The sequence below is a fragment of the Poecilia formosa genome, unplaced genomic scaffold (genome assembly GCF_000485575.1).
Source record: "Poecilia formosa unplaced genomic scaffold, Poecilia_formosa-5.1.2 Scaffold412, whole genome shotgun sequence".
In the NCBI taxonomy this organism is placed as follows: Eukaryota; Metazoa; Chordata; class Actinopteri; order Cyprinodontiformes; family Poeciliidae; genus Poecilia; species Poecilia formosa.
The window spans coordinates 100,296-124,580 of record NW_006800351.1 but is presented as its reverse complement, the minus strand read 5'-3'; the positions used below and the strand labels follow the sequence as shown (position 1 = coordinate 124,580).

At 37.9% G+C, this 24,285-nt stretch overlaps 3 protein-coding genes and 2 long non-coding RNA genes across 10 annotated transcripts; 3 read left to right on the top strand and 2 right to left on the bottom strand.

Annotated features, from left to right (window-relative positions):
- Positions 1–1,130: 1,130 nt before the first annotated feature.
- On the top strand, positions 1,131–6,768 carry LOC103155084 (SUMO-conjugating enzyme UBC9-B). Of its 2 annotated transcripts, none has more exons than XM_007576618.2 (7): positions 1,131–1,284; positions 2,660–2,735; positions 2,816–2,899; positions 3,131–3,203; positions 3,762–3,871; positions 3,950–4,029; positions 5,999–6,768. In XM_007576618.2, the coding sequence occupies exons 2-7, from the start codon at positions 2,670–2,672 to the stop codon at positions 6,060–6,062; spliced, it is 477 nt and encodes a 158-aa protein (XP_007576680.1). In that variant the 5' UTR covers positions 1,131–1,284; positions 2,660–2,669; the 3' UTR covers positions 6,063–6,768. The 2 variants fall into 2 exon arrangements, with proteins under 2 accessions (XP_007576680.1, XP_007576679.1); XM_007576617.2 differs by lacking the exon at positions 1,131–1,284 and adding an exon at positions 1,326–1,391.
- LOC107833610 (uncharacterized) lies at positions 5,059–6,017 on the bottom strand. The gene is made up of 2 exons (XR_001659373.1): positions 5,931–6,017; positions 5,059–5,890 (listed from the first exon to the last, which is right to left on the bottom strand). It is a non-coding gene; the product is annotated as an uncharacterized LOC107833610 (long non-coding RNA).
- LOC103155083 (interleukin-21 receptor) lies at positions 6,407–15,267 on the bottom strand. Its single transcript, XM_007576616.2, has 8 exons — positions 15,162–15,267; positions 12,091–12,211; positions 11,831–12,015; positions 10,807–10,961; positions 9,754–9,937; positions 9,578–9,677; positions 9,407–9,485; positions 6,407–8,665 (listed from the first exon to the last, which is right to left on the bottom strand). Exons 1-8 carry the CDS (start codon positions 15,265–15,267, stop codon positions 8,207–8,209), a joined length of 1,389 nt encoding a protein of 462 aa, XP_007576678.1. The 3' UTR covers positions 6,407–8,206.
- On the top strand, positions 8,591–12,097 carry LOC107833611 (uncharacterized). The gene is made up of 3 exons (XR_001659375.1): positions 8,591–8,675; positions 10,864–11,003; positions 11,944–12,097. It is a non-coding gene; the product is annotated as an uncharacterized LOC107833611 (long non-coding RNA).
- Positions 15,224–23,669, top strand: LOC103155082 (coiled-coil domain-containing protein 189-like). Of its 5 annotated transcripts, none has more exons than XM_007576615.2 (9): positions 17,868–19,190; positions 19,458–19,492; positions 19,574–19,639; positions 19,722–19,885; positions 20,630–20,700; positions 20,793–20,909; positions 21,705–21,780; positions 21,852–21,908; positions 23,139–23,669. In XM_007576615.2, the coding sequence occupies exons 1-9, from the start codon at positions 19,173–19,175 to the stop codon at positions 23,288–23,290; spliced, it is 756 nt and encodes a 251-aa protein (XP_007576677.2). In that variant the 5' UTR covers positions 17,868–19,172; the 3' UTR covers positions 23,291–23,669. The 5 variants fall into 5 exon arrangements, with proteins under 5 accessions (XP_016518787.1, XP_016518784.1, XP_007576677.2 ...); XM_016663300.1 differs by having other exon boundaries at positions 17,870–18,857; positions 19,579–19,639; XM_016663299.1 differs by having other exon boundaries at positions 17,870–18,857.
- The last annotated feature ends 616 nt before the right edge of the window (positions 23,670–24,285 follow it).

The window sequence follows — 24,285 nt, the reverse complement described above, 5'->3', positions numbered from 1 at the left end:
TCGATCAGGGATCTGGAACCATAAATGGCTCTTTGGATCACTTGATATTTAAAATAACATTTTGAACTAGTTTTGTTTTTTTGTTCTCTGCCCAAATGAAATAAAAAAACCTGGTATATTTGGTCTAAAACAGCCACTGTTAGCTGGATTTGTTTATCATCGCATTCACTCATTATTCCCATTTTATTCTTTTGTGTCTTTTTGTATTATTTTTGAAAAAGCAGATTGCTAAAATACACCATTCAGTGGGAGATGGTGATGAAGATGAAGTTGAATTTTTTTTATCACACTTTGTCCCTTTTTTATGTTATAATGTAAGGCCACATAATTTAGATTTTCACTCAATATACAGTATTGTTTATGGTATCATGAATTTATCATATATTTCATATTAAAACTGTTCACCTCACTGGAAATGTGAATAATTCCGTGAAAAATACATGCAATACTGTTTAAAGTTTATTTATTTATTTGCATCAGGATGAAAAAATCCCGAGGAGAGTTCTCATATTTCACGCATGAAGTGGTTAATCAGTGACTCATCACTAATATTGCGGCGGTAAATGGCGACCTCTAGCGTCATATCGTTGAAATTCGTTTTAATACCATAGTAGCCTGAAATAAATGCCTGTTTAAATGTAAAATCATATTTAAAACTCTGTAATACGTAGGTATTTAAAATTATGCGTCGTTCAGAAGTTAAAGGTGCTTTTTATAGTGAACGCATCACCACATGTTTTGGTTTGTCTTTTAGAGGAGTTTAACGGTCTGGGATCAAAGACGACACACGGAACAAGATAGAAACCTTCCAAGCTCTATCAAAGAGACACTTTGCGCCTTTTTGTTGACTGAACAGAATGAAACCCTTTACTCGACATAAAAGGTTGAACACTTTACAAATGTACGTCAACCATAACGAATACAAAATAAATATAATCCCTTAGGCATTTTCTTACCTACAAAATTAAAGTTGGTATGAATCATTATGTATTGATGTATGTATTAAACTGTCGCAAAACATATGAGCGAACAAGCAACAGCTTTTTAGTCGTCCTCTGTTTGGATAATTAAAAAAAAACAAATGAGGAGGAAAGCGCTCCTGGAGGGAGTATTTGAACCAAACCGGAAGTGAGGTGCGGATGACTGCGTGGTGTCGCTGTTTGAGGCTCGACTCGGAGCGGGTGGATTTTTTCGGGAGGGAAACTTTATCGGGTTTAACGGGATCCGAGCTCCATTAATTCATTTCGCTTAATTAGCAGAGCCAGTGCAGCCGTACTGAGAGAGGTAGGAACCGACCCAGATGGCTTTTATCTCCGCTTCTTTGTCGTGTATCGTGATATTTTCGCCCCCTTCACTTTGCGCCATTATCGCTAGTTTGGTAACGCATAAATGTGCGCCTTTCAGCTCTTTGTCTTTATTCTTTAACGCTTTGCGACATGTTTAAATCCTCGGTGCTTTTCTTCCTATTTTTTTCCAGCAAAACGGGGTTATAAACGGGTTTTTGTGCCGTGTGGATGGCAGTGATTACTTTCCGCTCGTCCTAAATGGTCTAAATCAAGTGCAGTTGCGCATTTTTTGTGCTGCATCAGGCCGTGGCAGACGCTAACTGCGCCAGCGCCTGTTTGGATGTAGCACAATTCTGGCGCACATGAGTTAGCTTATCAAGCTAACAGGGTAGCATGCTAATCAATTAGCATTGGCGGTCAGTTTGTGAATGTTTTAGGGTAACTTTACCTGGACAACACAAATCAGTGAGTTAAAAACTCAAACTGTACACCAAAGTCAAAGTATTTTGTCTGTTTTTATGCTCCAAACTTAGCGGAAAACATTTCCGGTTCAGGTCTAACCACCGGCTAACTTGGCTAGCTTTCCAGACATGTCTGATAAAAACGCTGCTTTCGGTCATTCTCAGCCTAAAAGCCAATAAAAAACCGCCAGTTTTTAACTTTAACAACAGTGAAGCTTTGTATGAAGCTAGTAGACGGCGTGCTGATTCTTTGGAGTAACTGTTAACATTTTGTTGCTACTTTATCTTATTTAACCGCCGTTGCTATAGAGATGGCGACATGCCATCAGAGCATACTAATTTAATGTTTTGAACGGCCTTAAAGCAGACTGGCAGGTTATCAACAAATTAAATCAAACTGTAAATGTGTCCGGGTGTCATTAAAACATCTAAATGGACACACAGATGTAAATATGTACCAAGTAATGAACTTTAAAAGCCATTGGAATATGTTTATCAAAACATATAAATCTTTAGACAGTTTCTCTGATCTGTGATCAGATATTTAAGTAGTTTAATGTTTTTGTTATAAATTAAATGCATAAAAATTAAGACTCAGCACTTAAACCAGCAGTATTTACTTTAACGATGCACCAGTATTCCCATTGAGCCGGTTCCAGTGTAGATTCATTTCTTTTTCTCCAAGGAGAAAAATGTATATTTTGTTTAAAGAAACCGAATAAAATGTAGGAGAACAACCTTTCCAGTTCTATTAGACTCAAAAGATTCATAAAAGCACATTAATGTCCTGGAAAAGCCTCACTTAATGCTCTTTTGTTATCTGTTTATTAATTTGAGATAATTTTACACCCTGCTCCTACTTTTTACTCTTGTTAAAGTTGCTAATAAATGTTTCTTTACATGTTTTTCCAGGAGTCTAAAAATGTCAGGCATTGCATTGAGCCGGCTTGCACAGGAGCGCAAGGCATGGCGGAAGGACCATCCGTTTGTAAGTCCCTCTCAGAAAACTCACCTGTTGAGTTTCATGTCCTGATTCGTATTAATTCTGGTTAATTTCTCTTTTTCCAGGGATTTGTAGCCGTTCCAACAAAAAACCCAGATGGAACCATGAATCTCATGAACTGGGAATGTGCCATTCCTGGGAAAAAAGGGGTAAACTCTCCTGTTGTTGTTACTCGGTAGAGAATTCCCACAGGAAAAACTTTTTTTTTCTCTCCTGTGTTGGTTGCATGAATTATTAAACCGTTCTTTTATTTAAAACTTGAGGCTAACAATCATCAGACGCAGATCAGTGAATGTTTCTGCTTCCAAATGGATTAAATCTGCTGTAAAAATGGCCGCCCGCGTCCTGCTGCGCTGACTAACGGCTCCGTCTCTTCCCAGACTCCGTGGGAAGGAGGTTTGTTCAAACTGCGGATGTTGTTCAAGGACGATTACCCGTCATCGCCTCCAAAATGTGAGTCCTGCGACCTGCCGTGACCCTGATGAAGAGCAAACAGCAGAGCGGCACCGCGCCCGGCTGTTTGCACTGAAATCCAGACAAATTTCAGTTTTTATTTGCAAATCATTAACAGAATTTTAAAAAATTCAACAATTATTAGATTCCAAGGTTCCTAGAAAGTCAGAAAGTTAATTTAAATAGTTTCCATTCTGGGTATTTAAAATGGAAAATCGCCATAGAAACTTAATTTTTTTTTTTTTTTTTTAAATTTATACTTTTTTAAACAAAATAATCTGGAATAGGTTTGAGTCTGGAAGATTTGGATTCTCCTGTTTTGCTTTCATTATCTTAGTTGGGGATGCAAATACTTTTAGTAATCAAATATTCTTTCAAGTAACTTTCTAGCTTTTAATAGTTTGAGATGTAATAATCCTGAGATTATTATAATTATTTTATGGTTTCATTGAGTCACTTTTTAACGAAAGTCATTTTGAACTGAAAGAGATTGTTAAACATGCAGGATCGGAGCTGAATGTTTCCAGCTGGCAGTAAAGCGTTTTGTTTTCCTGCCAGGTAAATTTGAGCCGCCGCTCTTCCATCCCAACGTTTACCCGTCAGGGACAGTATGCCTATCCATTCTAGAGGAGGACAAGGACTGGAGACCCGCCATCACAATAAAGCAGGTCAGGATTATTGCCACAAACATAAGTATTAACATCCTGAATATTTAAAACCGATTAATGTTTATTACTGCTGTTTAGATCTTATTAGGTATCCAGGAACTCCTAAACGAGCCAAATATCCAGGATCCAGCCCAAGCAGAGGCGTACACGATCTACTGGTGAGCAGCTGAACTTCACTGAACCCTTTATTATGGATCGTTTTAGCTCCAGGCAGCTCAACGTGCTTTAAATTATAAAAACAGGATGAACAAACATCAGATTACAGCAGCAAAATGAATGAAAAGGTTCTAATCCAGACTAAAATTAATCTAATCTGTTTATGAATCAAAAGCAGCTCCAACCAGCTGGGTTTAGTCTGGATTCATAGGAACTCAGAGTTTCAGCTGTTTGTTTACTGGAAGTTTGTTCCAGATTTGTGGCTCATACAATCTGAATGCTGCTTCTCCATGTTTGGTTCTGGTTCTGGTTCTGGATGCAGAGCAGAACCAGAACCATCAGACCTGAGAGGTCTGGACGGCTGATCCAGCAGCAGCTGATCTTTAATTCGTTCAGTGATTTATGAACTACCAGCTGTAGTTTAAAGTCTGTTCTCTGAAGGACTGTAGAATCGGGTGGCGTAGAACCGGGTGGCGTAGAGTCGGGTGGTGTCTCCATCTTCCTGGTTTTAGTCAGAACTCCAGCAGCAGCGTTCTGGATCAGCTGCAGCTGGAGGATTTAGTTTATTTTAGTCAGACCTGTACCGACGCTGTTGCAGTAATAAATGCGACGGATGGATGAGTTTCTCTGGATGTTTCAGACCTTTAATCTTAAAATGTTCTCCAGGTGTCAGAAGGCCGATTTTGTAACCGTCTTTATGTGGCTCTGAAGGTTCAGGTTCTCTGGTTTCCAGTGTTTTGATCTCAAGGTTTAGTTTAAGTCTCTGTTCCCAGAGACTTCATAATTCATTTTATTTGTTGTTTCTGTTTATTTATTTTGCATATTTAAAATGTCTTCCACTGTTAAATGTTCATTAGAATTTAAAGTTTATTGATCTGTGAGAATGTCTTCTTGCATTATTATCATTATGTTGCTGGAAAATGGTTTCAAAACATTATTATTTATCAGAATAACTTCTGGGACATTTTATTATCAGTAGAATTTATTGCGGCAGATTTTTTGGTCATCCATTCTTTTCTATTTTGTTGGCCTTTTTTTTTTTTACCACTCTTGACTTGTGGTCAACGGCCAAACAAAATAATTTCAAGGGCCACAAATGGCCCCTGGACTACACTTTGGACACCCCTCATCTGGAGTCCAGATGACTTCTTTGGTTCGGGCTGGTAGGACTCCGGTTCTGTTCTGGATCTCCGAATATAATCTGGTTCATTTTTTCTTTTTAATAAATTAGAATGTTTTTGTTCTGGCAGATTATTTCACTTATAACTAGTTACTTTTTTCATCAATATTATTATTATTATGATTTTTAGCTCCTGTTTGTTACGGAAAAGTTACTTATCAGTTAGTTTTGTCTAAATTAAGTGAACAGATGTTTGCAGTATAAACTAGATTTAAAATACTTCAACGTTTAATTTTTGTCGTGTTTATTTCCGAAATGAAGTTAGAAAAATTCACCTTGAAAATACAGGAAAAGACTTTGAACTTAGAAACTTTATGAAATGTTCTGATCCAATCAGGAAATGATAAAAGTGCTTGAACTGTGCAGGACAAACGTATCATGATATTAGCCTGTCATATCAGCCGATATCAATAATTATTGATTAGTTTTTGTGTTAAATATCTTAAATACTCCAAGCTGTTTTTATTTTTAAAGTTTTGAGGCAAAGTGGGGGAACTTGAAACTGATTCAGGCCCAGTTAGGCAGGTAGTTGCTAGGTAACAGAGATTTGGGGGAACTTGAAACTGCCTATTACCCAGCAGGTTGCCAGGCAACCAGAGAGGGAGCGAGTGGGTTGATTCCACCAGCCTGGAATATTCTACATTTTGAATATTACATTAGATGCTTTATCTACTGATATTGATCTTGTTTCTATCACCATATATATTATTGATTATTATTGACTTATTGTCCAGGACGATCAAATTAAACGTAATTCTGATTGATTTTCTCTGTAATTTCTTTCGTTTCAGCCAAAACAGAGTAGAATATGAGAAAAGAGTTCGAGCACAGGCCAAGAAGTACTCTCCGTCGTAAGAGGCGCCGGCCCGGCCCGGCCCGCTGCGGCTGAAGGAACGGGTTTAAGGAGAAGCGCCCCCCCGCCCGGCCTCCATGAATGTGCCCCTCTCACACCGGGACTCGCTTACAGACTCGTATTTAAACTCCACATTCTGTGCCATCTGTTCTCCCTTCGCCTGTCCGTTTGGTTCTGACCCGCCGGGCGGCGCGGCGCCGGGAGGGGACGCTCGTTTCTTTTTAAACGTTGTCTTATGTGGTGCAAGGGACGCAGCTTCGGTTTCTCCATCAACTCCACGCGAGCCGTCTGTCATCCATGTTCATGGAAGTAAAAGTCTTTCTTTTTTTGTTTTGTTTTATTTTAATTTTTTTTGCTCTTTTAAAGGGTCTCTTCCTTTATTTTGTTTTCCATAAATTTAATGTAAAAATCTGCTTATTTCATTGTCAGTATTTGATCTGCTGTATAATGAATGGCACTTTTATACTGTTGTATCCCACTAGTGTCTCTAGATGGTCCAGTCTAATTTTCTTTCCCAGGTTTTTCTATTCAGCATGCTGTAATATACGATAGATCTGCTGCCTTGGCTTTTTGTTATTCAGAGTGTTGCTATGGGATACGTAAAAATGGCCGCAGTAACTGAGGCAGGTAGGCTTACTTCTGTACTTTAAGGTTATATGGTGCTTTGTTCATGTATGTGTTTGCTTAATAAAACTTTCTATAAAACCTTCAAGTTGTTTATTACTTTATTCAAGCAATCAATTTTATCAGTGCCATAAAATTATACAGTACAAAAGCTGTGAGAATACATGAAATAAAATAAAACTTGTAGAGTAGCTTTACAAATCCCTAAAGAAGCTTAAATGTTTTTATTTTACCTCATTAAAACCATAAACTTTGTTTTCCTTTCCATCCTGAAAAAATCAGCAGTGAAACGTGGTGGCAGCATCATGCTGAGTGGATGGGAAGATGGCTAGAGCTAATGCTGGGTACAAATGTGGTCACCATGGTAACGGCGTTCCGATTAACAAAGTCGGGTTTCCAACATGGCGGCGCCCATGTAGACGTTTGTGTTGGTGCATACAAACTTTTTTGCTTCACTTTCAACAAACGTAACTTAATTTGTTCAGGTTAGAGTTTCAGGTCCTGCTTGAAACATTTTATATCTAAAATATGTTTCTGCCACAACTTACTGCTGCTGAGCCAAGGAGCGGCCATATTTCTTACTTTCTTTCCTGACTTTCTTCTACTACTCTCCCATTTGAATTGTTTTATTTCAGTTATTAAAGGGGCAGTGCCATGTGTTTTCTAGATATATAGTGTCATTTTACAGCATAATTAACTGTTTAAGTTATAAAAAAGGGTTTATATATCAAATATAACTCAAGAAAATTGACTTCCTAATTTAACACCTGGAATTTGGGCCTCTGTCTCTTTAAGAACTTCTCTTTCTGAAGCTCTGCCTTCAGGAAGTCATCCCAAAATGGCTCCTCTATTAATGTTTCTACCAGCGTTGTTCTGAGCAGCAGCTCCTATGTTGAGCTAGTCTGAAGGATCTGAGTAGGGGAGGAGCTGCGATTTAAAGGCGGGGCTAGGTCCTCCCAGGCGTTTTGAACAGCTGAATGGTTGCCATGGAGATTAATGGATTTCTCAAACATGTATGAATTTTTTTTTTCTAAAGCACCTTGAGACTACATTTGTTGTGAATCGGTGGTAGGTAAATAAACTCAATTAAATTTAGTAGACGTGATCCTAATCACCATGACAACAGAAAGAAATTACAATCGCTTTCTGTTGTATCCAAGCAGATTTTAATTTAAAAATCATAGTTTTGTCCTAATTTATTTTTGAATCGTAGTCAGCAGTGGGGGCCGTAAGATATCAGTCCTGGGTTGTAAATGGCCCTGCGCCCCACTTTGAATATGTATCAGAACAGCCTAGTCAAAGTCCATATGTAAAGCTAATTGAGAATCTTTGAGAACTAAGAGTTGCTCTGCAGTCATTTTGACCGGACTGAAGCGTTTTTACAGTGACTACCTGGAGTCGCCCCCTGCAGGCGCTCAGCTGCAGCTGCAGGTCTGGTTATGAGTGAATGCACCACAGGATGCCATAAAGCTGAAGTGAATATTTTTCAGGGTTTTGCTTATGGAGCTCATAACTGTTGGGTTTATCCCTCCATCCCAGCGTCGGAGAAGCGCGGTTGGGCCTTCAGGTCTCCATGGCAACCCGCCGCGGCGCAGCCGGCCTGTTGCAGGCAGCTGAGAGTGCAGTACTCGTTGCAGTACCAGGACGACTCCTTCTCCAGGGAGGTGTCGCTGCAGAGCCAGCAGCCGGAGTCCTGCGCCGGGCTGCAGGACCGGCAGTAGCCGCTCAGGCTGCGCGCCGACAGGCGCTGGTCCAGCAGCGGGGCCGCGCAGCCGCAGACCGACTCCCGCATGCTCAGGACGTCCACTGATGACGACATGTTGCTGTAGGCCCGGTTCTCCATGAAGTGCTGCTGGAACTGGGCCGGGTACTGGTCGAACTGGAAGTCCTGGACCGGCATGCATTCCACCAGGCTGTCGACCTGCAGCGCCTCCTCTGGTTTCAGCACGTCGGCCGCGTTTTCCTGCGTGAGCACCCAGCTCTGCCGGACGGTAAGGAGCTCGATTAATTTTTTTTAAATTCTGATTAATCGATTAATCGTCAGAATAATTTGTTATTCTAAAGATTAGTCTATTGTTCTAAAAATTGCTCACCAGAATAATAGCTTATTCTTTCAGTTATTCAGATAAATTGATTATTCTTACAAATATTCTGATGATTGATTGATTAATGTCAGAACAATCAATTATTCTTCTAATTATTCTGATGACTAATCAAATAGTCATAATAATAGGTTATTTTTTTCTATTATTCTGCTGATTAATTGGCACATTATGCAAATTCTTTATTTAATGGCTTAAGCTTACTTTGTAGAATACTAAAAATAAATTTAAAAACCCAAATAAATAATTTATTTCCCTTTTTAAATAAGAAAATAAACATTGCCTAAAATAAAATAACAGCATTCCTCTAATGAGTTCTTGCTCGTTTAAGGATGAAATGATTCTTCTGACATCAACATGAGAAAAGATCTGGACTGAACATTAATTCATGTTAAATCCAAAATCTATATTTTTATCGAGTTTTGGCTTAATTACGACTTTTATTATGTTGTCTTTTATCTTTACTTTAAATAGCAAGTATTTGAATAATCGATTAATCACAATTAATTGGATGAATTATCCACAGAGCAAAGATACTTAAAAGACAATTTTACCATTAAAAGGAACTGAAACAAGCAGCAGAAACAGTTTATCGGCGGTGGCTGCAGGCTCTGGATTACCTTAAAGTCTCCCTGGCAGTCTTTGTACAGACTGTGGAAATACGGAGCAGGAGTCGGGATGAAGGTGCTGCGCTTCCACCTGGGTCAAAATGTTCCGTTTTTAGAAAAATGTCTTCATAAACGATTTTAAAAAATAAAATTTTTAGTAATTCAGAATGAGGAGAGCCTTACTTTCTGACTGAACCGTAACAAACCAGCACCAGAACCACCAGAGCACATAACAGGCCGAATGTCAAAGGCAGGTTGAAAATGAATTCGTTTTCCTTAAAAGCTGCAGGAACACAAGAAAACCCATAAAAACCAACCAACAGGAACGTTTCTGCTCTACGGTCTTCATTTAATCTGACCATCAGCGGCCGGCTCCATCCTCCACTGAACCACAGAGGACCAGTCGCTCCACTGGCCCTGGTAGTGAACCTGGTTTGGACTAGACCGCACTTGTGCAGCGTACTCGGTGCTGGGCTCAAAGTGCTCGTCTTCCACAGAGTGCGTTGTGCTGACGCTGCTGATGGTGATGTTACGAGCTTCTAGCTAAAAAACAAGCAGGCGAGAAGAATCCAGTCAACCTGCAGATCCAAAACATCAGATTTCATCGAAATGAGAGGATAAATAAAACCTGGAGGAAACGTTTGGACCCAACGGGGTTCTGTACATCAACACTGGACACAGATTACAGCTGTAAAACTTTATTGAGAATCAGATTATTATTAAATATGATTTTTTTTTCAGAAAAGCTTCATTAAAATATGTTGAATTGTTTAAAATTTAAGTTTTAAAGGAAATGTGTGTTGTAAAGAATAATCTTCATTGTTTGATTCTTGTGTTGCCATACTTACAATCTGAAACTACGACGAGTTTAACTTTTTCTTCGGGTTATTGGACGATATGGCTGAAAAACGTATCGCGATATTAGTGTTTCATATCAGTTTATCAATAATTATTTATTTGGTTTTTTTTGTTTTAATTATCAGAAATACTGATGAACTTTGCTGTATTATCCAGTTTTCCCTCCATTTTGCTTTTCATTTTTTAGCAGTTATGAGGCAAAGAGGGGAATTTGAAACTGCTCCAGTTACTCAGCAGGTCGTTGCTAGGTAAACGAAATTTGGGGGAACTTGAAACTGCTTCTTACCCAGCAGGTTGTTGCTAGGTAACCGAAGTTTGGGGGAACTTGAAACTGCTTATTACCCAGCAGGTTGTTGCTAGGCAACCAAAGAGCGAGTGAGTTAGTTGATGTACCAACCTGGAATGTTCTATGTATTAAATATTCTATCAGACATATTTTCTATTGATATTGATCATGTGTCTATCGTGATATATATTGTTATTGATGCATTGTCTCAGTAATTAATAACTAATAATGGCTGATTGATTTTAGGCCCAGATGATGATGATCTCACCCGGTGTTTGTCGGCCATCTTGTGGATCTGCAGCTGATACATCAGGTTTTCTCTCAGCCCCATTCTAGAGAAACGCTCATAGGTGCTTTTCCAGGTGAAGCGGAGTCGGGTGGCGTTGTGGCTGACCTCCAGGCAGCAGGGGGCGCTGGGCTTGACTGACGGAGGAAACAGAGCAGGTTTTACCTGAGCTGTCACAGGTAGAGCAGCATGTTGACCTTTCACTTAGGACAGCCAATAATGATTATTCTACCAATTATTCTGACAATTAATTGATTAATTGGATAAAAAATTGGTACATTCTGGAGATTTTTCATTCAACCACTTAAGCCTTTTTATAAATGCATTAAAAGATGTGAATTAATAATTTAAGCCAAAAAAAATGATAGAAATGATGTTTAATAGGAGATTTTTTAAAATCATTTTTATCATTTGATGAGTTTCTGAGTCCCAAAAGTAAAAAACATCTGAGAAAATTTTTAGGTTAATCTCAGAAATTTTCTGGAAAAAAAACTAGAGAATCAAAAACTTTTGAAACATTGAAATTTCACATTTTTCTTTTGTGCAAATGATCAACTTTTCAGACTTAAAGGTTTCAATGTTTTTTTTTCTTGAAAGTTTCTGATTTTTTTTTCTGACAAATGTTCAACTTTTCAAACTCAAAAATATATATTTTTTTCTATAAGGTTTCTGAGATTAATTTTGAGTTTTCTTCTCATAAAATTCAGACTTTGGCCTCAGAATTTTAGTGGAAATAAACTCAGAAATTTCCAGTGTTTTTTTTCTTGTAGTTTCCACTTTTGGAGTTCAGGAATTTTCACCTTTTTTCTATAAGATATCTGAGATTAATCTAAAATTTTCAGAGATTTTTTGGGAGAAATTGACTCCCAAAAAATCTGTCTTCAGTGTCTCTAATACGGCGTCGTATATTTCTGTTCTGCTTTGTGTTGCTCTGCCATAAACGACGCCAGTAAAATCGAAAAGGTTTGGTGTTGTGATAAAATTAGTTAAAATAATCCCGACTTACTGTGTAACTCCGGCTCATAATCTTCCTTCAGTAACTCACAGATCTCATTGTGGTTTTTACACAAAGAAATCTCAAAATGTTCATCGTCTGAAAATTTTTCCGTTTCGTTGTAGGGAATCAGGGATCTGTCGAGCGAACAGAAGAAGCCAGCTGTCGTGTTTTTCAGCAGACATTTATACTCTGTCCTGTGGAGAAGAAACCAAAATGTAATGGCCGCCGTTGCTATGGGCAACAGGCTGTTTGGCGTTAATCCGCCTTACTGGTCCAAATCGCTGATGACTTTCAGCCAGTAGGTTTGGTTGCTGGCTGCTGGTGAGGCGTTCAGGGAACAGTTGAGGGTGAACAGATAATTGTTCACACAATCCAGATTATAATCTGTGTCTGGAAAAGATGACAGATGTGAATTTTGATCAGTTTCAGTTAATCTCAGTGATCTTAATCCCATCCAGACATTTCTGGAACGTTCCTGAGTTTATTCTCCTTTCATTATCTTAAAATAAACAAGCAGTTTTCAGCAGGTAAAAATGCTGATTTATGATTTTTAATGTTTGAATTTAATCTGTCACAGAGATCCCATAATCTGCTGTCATTTGGAGGTTTAATTTGAAATTAAATAATTTGTTTGGACTTAAAATTGCATCAAAAGTTTTCTATAGAAGAAAAAAAGGAAAACAAAAAAGCATTTTACTTGAAAAATAAGTAAATATCTTACTAAATAATTAATAATATTTGAGAGGAAGAACAAAACAAACAATAAAAGCGAATATTGCCTGCAAAGTATCTTTTTTATTATTATTATATTTAGTAAACAAAACTCCACAACTAAAATAAGACAAGTTATAATTAGTTTCCTACTAATGTATATTTACACACATTCACAGCTAGTTATTTTTTCATCAATACTAAGGAATTATTGACTCAAGATGAAAAGTTATCTGTAATTTAAATTATTTTATTTGTATGAAGATATTTACACAAGAAACTGAACTAGAATTACTTGGTAAGATTTAGTGGTTTTCAGTGCAGAGAGCGAATATAAGGAAGACGATAAATATTAGCTTCAGCGCTAACATGACTTCTGCTGTGCGTATTAATGCGTGTTCAGGCATGAACCAGAACCAAACGAGGAGAAGCAGCATTCAGTTTCTATGCACCACAGATTTGGAACAAACTTCCAGAAAACTGTAAAACAGCTGAAACACTGAGAGCCTTTAAATCTCAACTTAAAACCCACCTGGTTAGAGTTGCTTATGGCTAAATTAGGGTTAGAGTGGGTTTGATGTCTTCAATGTTTTCTATTTATTAATTTCTTTTTATTTCTCTTTCTCACTGTTTACGTTTTAATGATGTAAAGCCCCCCGGAAAACGTCCCAGTTAAACGACGTTTAACTGAAGTCCTAAAAGGGTTTTAATGTTTTTATCTTTTTTTTTTTCAAAATCTCTTTCTCACTGTTTATTACATGCTGTTTTTATTTTAATTATGTAAAGCACTTTGAAATGCCTTGCTGCTGAAATGTGCTATACAAATAAAATTTGATTGATTGATTGATTGATTGATGTTGGTGTTTAAAATATTACATTTAGAAGTGTTTTCAGAGGAAGTTTTAAGTGGATTTTAGCTTTTATAACTCGGTTCAATGTTGCTGAAATTGACGAACAGGAAGTAAAGTTTTCGCTCCATTTCTTTAATTTCTTTTGTTTTAAGCTTTTTTGCCTCATGTTTCAGATCTTTAAGCAACATCTGAAGCTCTGCAGGCCTAATGCCTCAGCATAGGTCAGAGGTCATGACTTAACGACACAGTCTGCTGTGAATCTGCTGTTTTTAGTCACTCAGGTTATTTTTTTATGGTCTGAAACTCAGTCAGAGTTGGGTTGTTGATTTGAAGTGACAAAAACAAAATAAATCCAGTAAATACTTTTTCAAATGGTGCTAAAACTTCAGTAAAATACCAGAAACATGATTTTATCACCATTTTCTTCTCATCTTCTGTTTGTTTCAGTTTCTGACGTCAGACACAGAAACGCTGAGAGGATTTTAGAGCCGTTGTAACCGAGCGATTTATTAATAATTTCTGGGTTGAGTTTGTTTTTGTTTCAGCTGCGCGTTGTTATATTTGTCTGAAATAGACCAAAGTGTTTTATTCTGCCTGACCGAGGCGTCAGACGTGTGAAAAGTCAGACGCCGAGACGTTCACAGCCACTGCTCAGAAAAAATAATACAAGATCAAACTATCAAAGCCCCCAGGGGCCTTTACAGCCACCGTTTCAGTTTTTACTAAGATTCTCTTCATTTGAAGAGGAAACAACAGCTAAAGTGCAAAAAAATAAATTAATCCAAGAATATTTGGCCTAATTTCTGGTGCAAATATCTTGAAATAAAACAAAAATAATTAAAAAAATGAAGTTTCACCAGTTAAAGCAGCTTGTTTTATCTGATTGGAACAAAACATTACAGAAAGTTTCAAAGTTCAGGATTCGTGCTTTTCCCCCCAGTAAAACGCACTGTAAAAACAAACTCTGGTTTAGTTCAGTGGACGCATCTCAGTGCGCCTGAAATACGACAAAATTACGTTACATTTTCAACAAACGGGAGCTTGTTTTAAGTCAATAGTTTGTTAATATTGATAAAAATGACTGGTTTTGCTTGCAGGTTATTTCATTTATAATATGGAAAATATATAATCTTAAAAGTGAAATAATCTGCCAGTGGAACCAGAACTTTTTATAATCAATATTAAAGAATTATTAACTCTAAACAAGCTCCTGTATCTTACTGAAAAGCTACTTGTAAGTTTATTTTGTTTATTTTTATTGTGCTGAGATGTTTGCAGTAGATACTAGACTAACATTATGTGGTAAGACTTTGTGTTTTTGCAGTGCTGATAAGGAAGCTGAGTGTTAGCTTCTGAAACGGCCTCCAATGCGCATATTAATGCTTTTTTAAGTACATTTAGTGTGTGAAATATTAAAAAAATTAAGCTAAAAGCATTTTAAATCAGTAATTACTTAGAACTGATCAAAAGGTTCCAGTTCCACTGGCAGATTATTTCATTTTTTACAGTGGAAAAACATTTTTAAAGTGTAATTATCTGCCAGTGGAACTGGAGCTATTACTGAGGAATTACTGACTTAAAACTAACTAATATTTCTCCATTTTGTCTTATTGAAGATACTTAGAAACTAGATCAGAAATACTTTTTAAAATTTGTGTTTTTAGCAGAAAACAGTTCATTAGTTTCTCATAAAACATGAAATCTAATTTTTAAAGCTTTAAAACTTTGATCTGCTGAAGCTAATGAAGTTTTTCTGTTGGTAGTAAACAGAGTGAAACCTGCAGCCGGGTCTCCTAGCAACCAGGTGGAGCGGAGGAGAGTCAGGATCAGCAGCTTCATCCTCAGAGGAGGCCGGCGCTCCATCATCATCATCATCATCATCATCAGCCGCTGTGCCGCCGCCGGCTGAGATCTCTGCGCTCTCTGAGGTTTGCAGCAGCAGCTTTAAAGCAAACAGAAAGAGGCGGATCCGTTTCTCACCAATCGCCTGCTTCACTCAAAGAGGATGTTGTTTGTTTTGTTGTTTTATTCTAAAAGCAGCTGAAGTGTAAAATGAGCCTCAGGTTTAGCAGCAAAGCCTGACTTCATCAGTGAACATCCAGGCTGCTGGGTTTCTCCCATTAGATGAATGCTTGTGAATCGTGGATGCTTCTGTTGGTGGGACTGTACGGACGGTTTCATGCCATACTCACCATGTGGTGAGGCTGGTTTTGATCACTGCGCTGATAAACATGCAGAGATGAAACGAAACGTGTCACGATAGATGTTACCATCTGAAGAAGCAAACAGCCAGCGCTGAGCGTCGTTTCACTTTCCACTGGAGGAAACTGTAAAAATTTAACAGGTTTAATCACAGAAACTGATTTTCTGCTAGAAAACGTAACTTTGTTTCAGAACGCACCGATCTGCTGTTTTCACTTCTGATACCGATACCGATATCTGAGGTTTACTATCGGCCGATCGATAAAAAAACAGCAGCTGAAGTGACTTAAAACTTTTCTTTTTTTAAGCACAAACAGATGAACTGAATCATACATTTATTTGATAACTGCAGGAGTTCAGCGCTGAAACATGGAAAATCAACTTTAATCTGTTCAGTCAGAATAACAGCCAATGGAAATAAATAGAACAAAAACATTAAGTTTACCTGAAACATAAACACCAGAAAATGCTTCAGAAAATCTAATTATGAATTATAAATTGAAAATAAATAGTAAATCATAGAATTAGCCTGAATAGATCTGCGTTTATGAGTCAGGCTCATCAGAGCCGGCCCAAAGCATATGCGAGTTAAACAGCTGCTTAGGGCCTCCACATCACCAGACGGCCCCCAAGAGCCCGAAGTTAGCATATAGATATATAAAAATAAAAATTTATATTGATAAATATACATTTAAACTTCACAATAAATTTAGATTTTATAATAAAATTAATCAAATAAAGCACAGCGTAGTAAAAATAACTACGCTGTGCTTTAAAACGCTATTCAAGTAAATATAAATGTTGCGCAACCAGAGATTACCATTAGTAACCATTATTGTCATTTTGGTCATTAAAATACCAAACATCCTGTATAGTTTGGTCTGTCTGATGATCATTTTTAAATATGAGATGATTGATCATTTGATCGGTTACTCAGAACTTTTTACCTTTTTATTTTTACTTCAGTGAAGTGATTGGCTGCTCTTCCTAACTCTGATCTGACTACAAAGATGAACTTTCAGATCTTCTCTTATTGTCTGCAGCTTTTTAAACCGTAAAAATAATCAAAATATTTTTCCGTTTCCCTCAGTTTGGGTGTTGTCGGCCCCTCGGTGGCTGCTGCAGCAGGAACAGAGGAGCTGTTGTGCAACGCTGCAGCAGCAGCAGCAGCAGGGCTGGGCGCTGCGGCGCTGCTGCTGCTGCTGCTGCTGCGATGCTCAGATAAAAACCCCCGAGGCCCACGGCTTCCTTTAGCGCCTCTGATTCTGTAGATCTTCAGCTGCAGCGTTCGATGAGACCGACTGCATGAAAACAACCAAACGATTCAGAACGACCATCTGGAGGAAAATAAAAACCTGACAGCAGCTTTCAGAAGAGCTGAACGCATTCTGCTGCTGTGAGGTCAAAGGTCAAAGCGATAACAGTCATCTCTGCTGCGTTTGGGTTGGGTTGTCAGAAACATCTCATCTGGCCTCGCCGCAGCAGAACTACAACCTGTTTTTATTAATTAGCAGCTCGACTCCTGGCCTGCAGCGCTGATGGAAATATTTATGTTGCGCAACCAGAGATGTGTTGATCTTCGGCACCGAGCGGCTCTGCAACATCTGATAGCAGGAGTTTTTTAAAAAACGTCTTCATCTGTGGTGGTGAAACTCTGATATGACGCGTCTGGATGACATGAAGCGCTTTGCTATCACACTGATAACAAGGATTTTAAAGGAACATCTGCCTGATAACAAATGGTAGTAAGAGAGAAAAAATAATCAGTGACCTGTGAAAACATGAGATGTTTTTACTGCGAAACCAAAGAGAGTCAAATTTCTGCTTTTATCAAATAAAATACTTTGGTATTTTAAAGTGTAATAAAGGTCATTAGAAACGAAACTCATGTGCATGTTTCTACCTGAGGTTTACTAATTTAAACTGGATTCTGAGTTTAAAAATCCAGTTTAAGTTGGTGTCCAAACTGTGGTCTAGGGGCCATTTGTGGCCCTAAGAATTATTTTTTTCATCCACTTATGACAAGTTGATCATAGTAAAAAAACTTGGCCAGCAAAATAGAAAAGAATTGAACCAGAAACTTGTGGCAATTATCTGTTTTTCTTTTTTGATGAAAAAAGGAAAAACAAAAGCCTTTTTTATGTTTTCAGCGATTTACAGATTCCATAAAAGTTTTGTTCATTTTTGAGCAGGTCAAACTAAATAAAAGGGAGAAAAAAGTAAATAATAAATATAATAAAAAAGTAAATAATAAATAAATAACAAAAATTCAATAAATGAATTTTTGCATTTTATATTTAATGAGATTTTTTGGGATCTGCTGATCTAAAGCATTCCCACATCATGATTCTGCCACCGCCATGCAGACAGGTTCTCTCTGCCTTGGTTTTTTTCTTTTTAACTGCAATTTAAACTCTTATGCTTCTTTTTTTTCTCGTCACTCTTCCATAAAAGCCAGATTAGTGGATTCTACAGGTAATAGTCGTGCAGACAGACTGTTCCACCTGAGCTGTGGATCTGTGCAGCTCCTCCAGAGTTCAGACTCATCCCTGAATTCTGGTTCTGGATGTTATGTTTTCTGATGATCCTGGATTGTGATTGATGATCGTGCCTGGATTGTGCTTCAAAATCTTTTAAACACAGCATTTATCCTTCACTTATCTCACATTTTTCCTTCCACTCAGCTTTCAGAGACTCTGAATATTTTCATTCTTTGTAAGCCAAAATCACCAAAGTTACAAGATATAAAGCCTGGAAATATTTCACTCTGTGTGGTGATTATGTAATGACCTTTCCATTAACTAAACATGATTCTCATTTTACCCGTTTTGGCCATGGCCCCCGCCTGGCCATCCCTTGGGGCCACCACTGGTTTCATACACGTTCTGCTTTATTGATTCTTTAAAATATGTTTTTATTGTTTACGTTAGCATTTTTCCTGACCTGGTCTGGCCACCCCTTTGAACATTGTCTGGGGCGCCAATAAAAAAATATTTTTATTTATTCAGACGGCTAACAGTTATTAGCATGGTGATCTTTGTGGTGGATATTACGTCCTCATCGTGTTTATTCATTATTTACTTAAATGAAACTATGATGTTAATTTTTCTCATGCTAATATTTTGGGGGAACAGTTTTTAGTTAGGCTAGACCGGAAACTGGCTGGCCGTTGTTGCTAGGTTACCACGGACTCAAATTGCTAGCAGCAGTGAGCACGGTGGTCTCTGTGGTGGATATGTTTGTTCCTCGTCGTGTTTATTCATAATTTCTTTGTGTGTCTACTTACATAAAACTATACTGTTATTTCTTTCCATGCTAATATTTTGGGGGAACAGTTTTAGTTACCGGAAACCGGAAGCTGATTTAGCGCCGTTGCTAGGTTACCACTGACTCAAACAGATGCGTGCCAGTCGCTTTGCAGTCTGTTTTAGATCCTCTAAACCTAATATTTAACATTTACCAAACCCTGTGTTTCGTTTTTTGACATCTTAAACGGTCACTTTAAGTTTATAAGCAAATAAGTATTTAACAGGTTTTTTTTTGTTTTTAGTTCTGAATTGTTGCAGTTTGTTACCTAAAGAAATAAAATGGACACTAGTATTAAGGTAAGCTCCTCACGTAGCCAGCTGGCTGCTGCTTTATTATCTTAATTGTACGTTTATTTTTAATTATTATTTAGTTCTTTTGTTTTAATTGAGTTTTTTCATCAAAAATGATTTAAAAAAAACCTACAAGTTAAAGTAGGGCCCCAAAATACCTAAAATATGATGCAATGCATATAGAAATAAGCAGAGACACTGTGTTTCTCCATGATTATTTTTAGCTTAGTTTAATTTTCCCAGGTAATAAAAACAGATTCCTGTTCTCCATAGGTACCTCGGGACCTGACAGCAAAGTTGTTGCTATGGTGACATCTCATTGCATTTTTGTTTATCTACACCAAAAATCGCCCAACGTCAGGTTTTAACCCGGGATTTGTTCTTCCCAGGACAGACATCAGCTTCCACGACATGGAGGTCATTGACCAAATCCAGTCGGTTCCTGATCTGGAAAGGTGTTTCTGTTTTCGGTCCTTTGGCTCCTGCATGCCTGAGAGGCTCCATGTTCTAACCGGCTCTCCCTCTGGTCTGTGGCAGTGCCCTGTGCAGCGTGTTGGCTGTCGACCTCCCAGAGCCAAAGAAAGCAGTCCTGCTAGAGCTGTACGTCCAAACGGTGCTTTTCTGCAGGCAGCAGGGCTTCAGTAAGGCGCAGACGTCTGCACTGGTTTCCATCATCAAATCCATCCATGAGGCCAACATAGGTGAGCAAAGCTCAGCTGTTTTTATTATGAAGCATTACATACACTGTACTGCATATTTTAGGTTAAATATCCACTGAAAATAGTGCAGTTTGTAACTTTTATTTTAAAATATGTTGTATTGGTTAGAAGTGTCTCCATATCGTGACGGTTTGTGATGAGTCAGATAATCTGTGAAAAGATCGCTCCAATCCACTTCCTCTCTGAAGAAATACACCAAAAACAACCAATCAGAGCCAGGAGGCGGAGCTTAGCGCTGTCAGTCATCCTTGTACGTTGCTAAACGTGCTAAAGGCGAGAGACAACTTATCTTACAGGAAAACCATTTATCTGTCTTATAACCAGAGTTGGGTAGTAATGAGTAACATTTACTGGAGTAACTTTTGTTGAAAAATGTACTTTTAGAAGTATTTTTACCACGCTGTACTTTTTACTTTTACTTGAGTAATTTTATTATGAAGTATTTTTACTCTTACTGGAGTGAAATTTCTGGATTTTCTACCCACTGAATAAAAAGCTAAAATGTTTTAACCAGAAATTCACCAGACAGACTCACACCTGCAGTTTCTGTTAAAGTTTAATCAGTTTTTTATTGAAAGTAACAGATCTAGAAAAAATTTATTTTGCATGATTTTATTTTTTGTAACTTATATGAATTATTGTAATTTCCACTTAACTTTATATTTCGGTCTGATGAGGTTTTAGATTAGTTTTAAGTAAAGGGAAATATTCTTCTTCATTTTGCAGAAACTCCTCTCAACAACTCTGAGCAGTGTTTCAAGTACTGCAACGACCTCCTGCTGTGTCACTCGGTCAGGGTGTGTGTCACCAACTGGCCTGTTTTAGTCGCAGCTGAACTTTTATCTCACCGCCGCGTCGCCTCCTCATGCGCTCGTCTCTCTTCCACCAGAGACCTCCCTTCAGCGTCAAGCTGTTCAGCCTGGATGAGGTCAACTGCGTTTTAAATTACATCCAGGACCATTACCTGCGGCACGACAGACTCTACAAGTACATATTCACCCCGCAGGTAACGTCCGTTCAGCCCAGCTTCTTCCAATGGGAGAACGGGAGCATGGAAAATCCCAAAGGTCTGTTTTAGTTGGGAAACTTTCAAGATTTTCACCCAATATGGAGAAAAATCTGCCCTGTTCAATGGCAGATTAGGGCCATTGTAGGTAGAAAAAAACAGTACATTTTTGCCAAAAAATCTCAGATTGTTTTAGAAAAAAACATGAAAATTTCTGAGTTTGAAAAGTTGAAAATCTGCTAGAAAAAACTAAGATTTTCTTTTAAAAAACAAAACAAAACATGTAAAGTAAAAAATTACCAGCAAAAACACCAAAAACAAAAATTTTGAGATTTATTTCAAAAAACAAGGAAAATTCAGAGAAAAGTCACAAATATGCTAGAAAAACTCAAATCTAAGGAAAAACATGGAACTTTTTGAGATTGAAAAGTCAAAAAATTTGCTAACAAAAATGTTGAAATTTTGAGATTAATCTCAGAACTTTTCCCCAAAAATATAGAAATTCTGAGTTTAAAAAGTCACAAATTATCTAGAAAATCTTTGAGAAGAAACTTCATTTGCTTTTTGAAATGTAGAAATTTTCTAGCAAATAAATCTAGCAAAATAAATATTGTTTTTCTACAAATTTGGTGTGTCCCTTTTTTTTTTAGAACAAATAAATATTAAAATATTCTTACTTACACATTTTAAAAGAAGTTTGGGATTTATAATTTCTTTTCTGTGATTCATTCGTGTGACAATATGTGGAGTAAAGTTGGGACTGAATTATTTTCTCCTTTTTAAATCTCCCAACAGGTAAAACTTGACTTGTTTTTAACTTATTCTGGGAAGGGAGGAGAGGGGCTGGCTGCAGACGAGTCCGCTGAACAAGGTGACAGTTTCTCTGTTTAACCTGCATCAAAACTGGAGACGAAATAATAAAAAACTTTTCATCCAAAACAGGGGACGATTCTTCTGAGACACAGAAAACTTCGGCCATGGAGGAAGAAACTGCAGAAGGTAACATGACTTTTACAGTTTACTACAAATTCTGGTGAAGATTTGTGAAACTAAATCTTATCAAGTAGTTTCAGTTTCTAGTGCAAATATCTCAGTACACTTGGAATAAAACAAAACTAACTTACAAATAACTTTTCAATAAGAAATATGAACTTGTTTTGAGTCAGTAATTCCTTAATATTTATGAAAAATTAGTACTTCTAAGGAAAATTTTCATGTTATAAGGGAAATAATCTGCTGGCAGATTTTCAGACCTTTGTGGATTCTTATCAATCAACAAACAATAAATTGATAAGTGGCAATTTTCTTAAAAACCGGAGTTTTTTTCTTCAGTCGAGAGGGTCGACCATATTTTAACAACATAAAGGCAAAATTTTTCATAACATGAATAATAAAAAAACAAATTAAATGTTAACATTTTTTGTCAGTTGCATTAAATACTTCCTGAATAAGCAGAAATTTGTGGTTTTCTCACATTATTAAACTCTCTATATTTAGAAAAACAGGAACATTGTCAGTTGCTCAATAGAAAAATAGAAGATGAAACGAGTAAAATGTGTTAATCATGTGGGATGATTAACTGTAATACAGACGGACCTTCATACAGAAGTACCGTCTGTTGTTGTTGAAGGAATATTAAAACTTCGCTCCATGAATGATTTAACTCATTACAATCCTCAAAATCTCCCGTTTTTATTGACATCCTGTTATAATTTTCCTTGGTTGTTCCCTGTGGAGTTTATCTACTGTTTAGATTTCAAAACAGAACCGCATAAAAGGTATTTAACATCCAACACGGGACTCTGTTCGGACCGGTGGCCGTTCCGGTCTGGCCGCCATCTTTGTTTCAAATGGTTCCGCGTAGGGATGACCAGCGGCGCCCTCTGCTGGATGGCGGTCAAACTACAACATTAAAAGGTTCAAAATGACGTTATTAGTCAATCATTTAATATTTAAAAATATTAAATATAAAGTTAATATCAAAGTATAAAGTTAAGTGGAAATGTTGGTATTTTAATGACCAAAATGACAAAAATAAGTGACTCAAGTAAATGTAACTAGTTGCTACCCCACTGTGATGGGAACCAGTTTTAATCTAATAAACTATTAATTAAATGTAAGTTTACAGATAGCATCTATAATTTTAAGGTTTCTTAGAGATGTTTTATCAGGCGGCTATCAAAATGGCCGTCTGTGTTTACAGCATGATCACTGTGTGTCGTCCTCCAGCCTCCGTGGACCTGAAGGCCCTGGTGGAGCAGGAGGTCAAGGAGCAGATGGAGCAGGTGTCCAAGCAGCTGGACCAGCGCATCAAAGAGACGGTGTTCGAGCAGAGCAGCAAAGCCCAGTCCGCCAAATCCGGCAAGAAAGGCAAAAAATAACCAGAACAGCCAACGTTCAATTAAACTACTTAACCATCTGTTTTATTGTCAGTAAAACATTTGAATTCACATACAGTACAATCCTGAAGCAGGCACTTTAAATGGAAATGATCAAAGCAAAGAGTCGGGAATGCTGCTGCTGGCTTTTACCATCAGTGAGTGGTTACGTTGTTGAGGAATGCCTGAATCAGAACTACAGTAACCTACAGTACCGACACCCAACTCTGGAGAGTCTGAGCGTTAAAATAACGAGGCTGTAAAAATAACATCTGAATGTTTTCATTTCCAATTTCCTTCTGCAGGTCAAAGTCTAAATATACACAGTGTACTTATGGAAATTATTGTGCAACGTGTCCTCCCATACGAAGTGCATCGCAGAAAAAAACATTTCACTCACAATCTTGGATCGACAAGATAAGGAATATCAACACATGCATCTTGAAGTCGCAGCGATGCGTTCAGGCGTCGCACTTCCTGATCCCTGAATTGCACATGTCAGAATTAGACAGTAACACGACGTGGCAGCAACATGCACACAGTTAAATAAAAACAAACTAAAAGCAACGGCTCAGCTTTTACAGCGGCTCTACGTCTCAAAGTCCTCCAGGCCCAGCAGGACGATCTTGGCCGTGTTCTGGAACAGAGCGGCCCGGTTCTGCTGCTCGCCCTTCTTCACCCAGTGGCCGTAGATCCGGAAGGCGCAGCCGTCGATTAGCTTCCGCACGCCGCGGAGCGAGTACGGGTCTCTGGCCAGAACCTCCCGGGTCAGAGGTCGCGCCCGCCGGTACCGGCTGTACATCCTGATGCAGGCCAGAACGCTCACGATCAGAACCTGGACGGGACGAGAAGAGAGAGATGCTGCAAGTCATCAAGAGTTTAGTCACAAAGCTGCTCTTACTGCAGAATGACGGCGCGGCCACTGCAGATAAAAACTCAGAAATTTAGAGATTAAGCTCAGAAATTCTCTAGAAAAAACATAGAAAAGTCAAAATATG

Coding starts and splice junctions, on each gene's coding strand:
- LOC103155084 (XM_007576617.2), top strand. Junction 2,736..2,815: donor GGCGGAAGGACCATCCGTTT/GTAAGTCCCTCT, acceptor CTCTTTTTCCAG/GGATTTGTAGCCGTTCCAAC. Junction 2,900..3,130: donor CCATTCCTGGGAAAAAAGGG/GTAAACTCTCCT, acceptor GTCTCTTCCCAG/ACTCCGTGGGAAGGAGGTTT.
- LOC103155083 (XM_007576616.2), bottom strand. CDS start 15,267: ATGATGATGATGATGATGATGATGGAGCGCCGGCCTCCTCTGAGGATG. Junction 12,212..15,161: donor GCTAGGAGACCCGGCTGCAG/GTTTCACTCTGT, acceptor CATCTTTTCCAG/ACACAGATTATAATCTGGAT. Junction 10,962..11,830: donor TTATGAGCCGGAGTTACACA/GTAAGTCGGGAT, acceptor TTCCTCCGTCAG/TCAAGCCCAGCGCCCCCTGC.
- LOC103155082 (XM_007576615.2), top strand. Junction 19,886..20,629: donor CATCCATGAGGCCAACATAG/GTGAGCAAAGCT, acceptor TTCATTTTGCAG/AAACTCCTCTCAACAACTCT. Junction 20,701..20,792: donor TGCTGTGTCACTCGGTCAGG/GTGTGTGTCACC, acceptor CTCTTCCACCAG/AGACCTCCCTTCAGCGTCAA.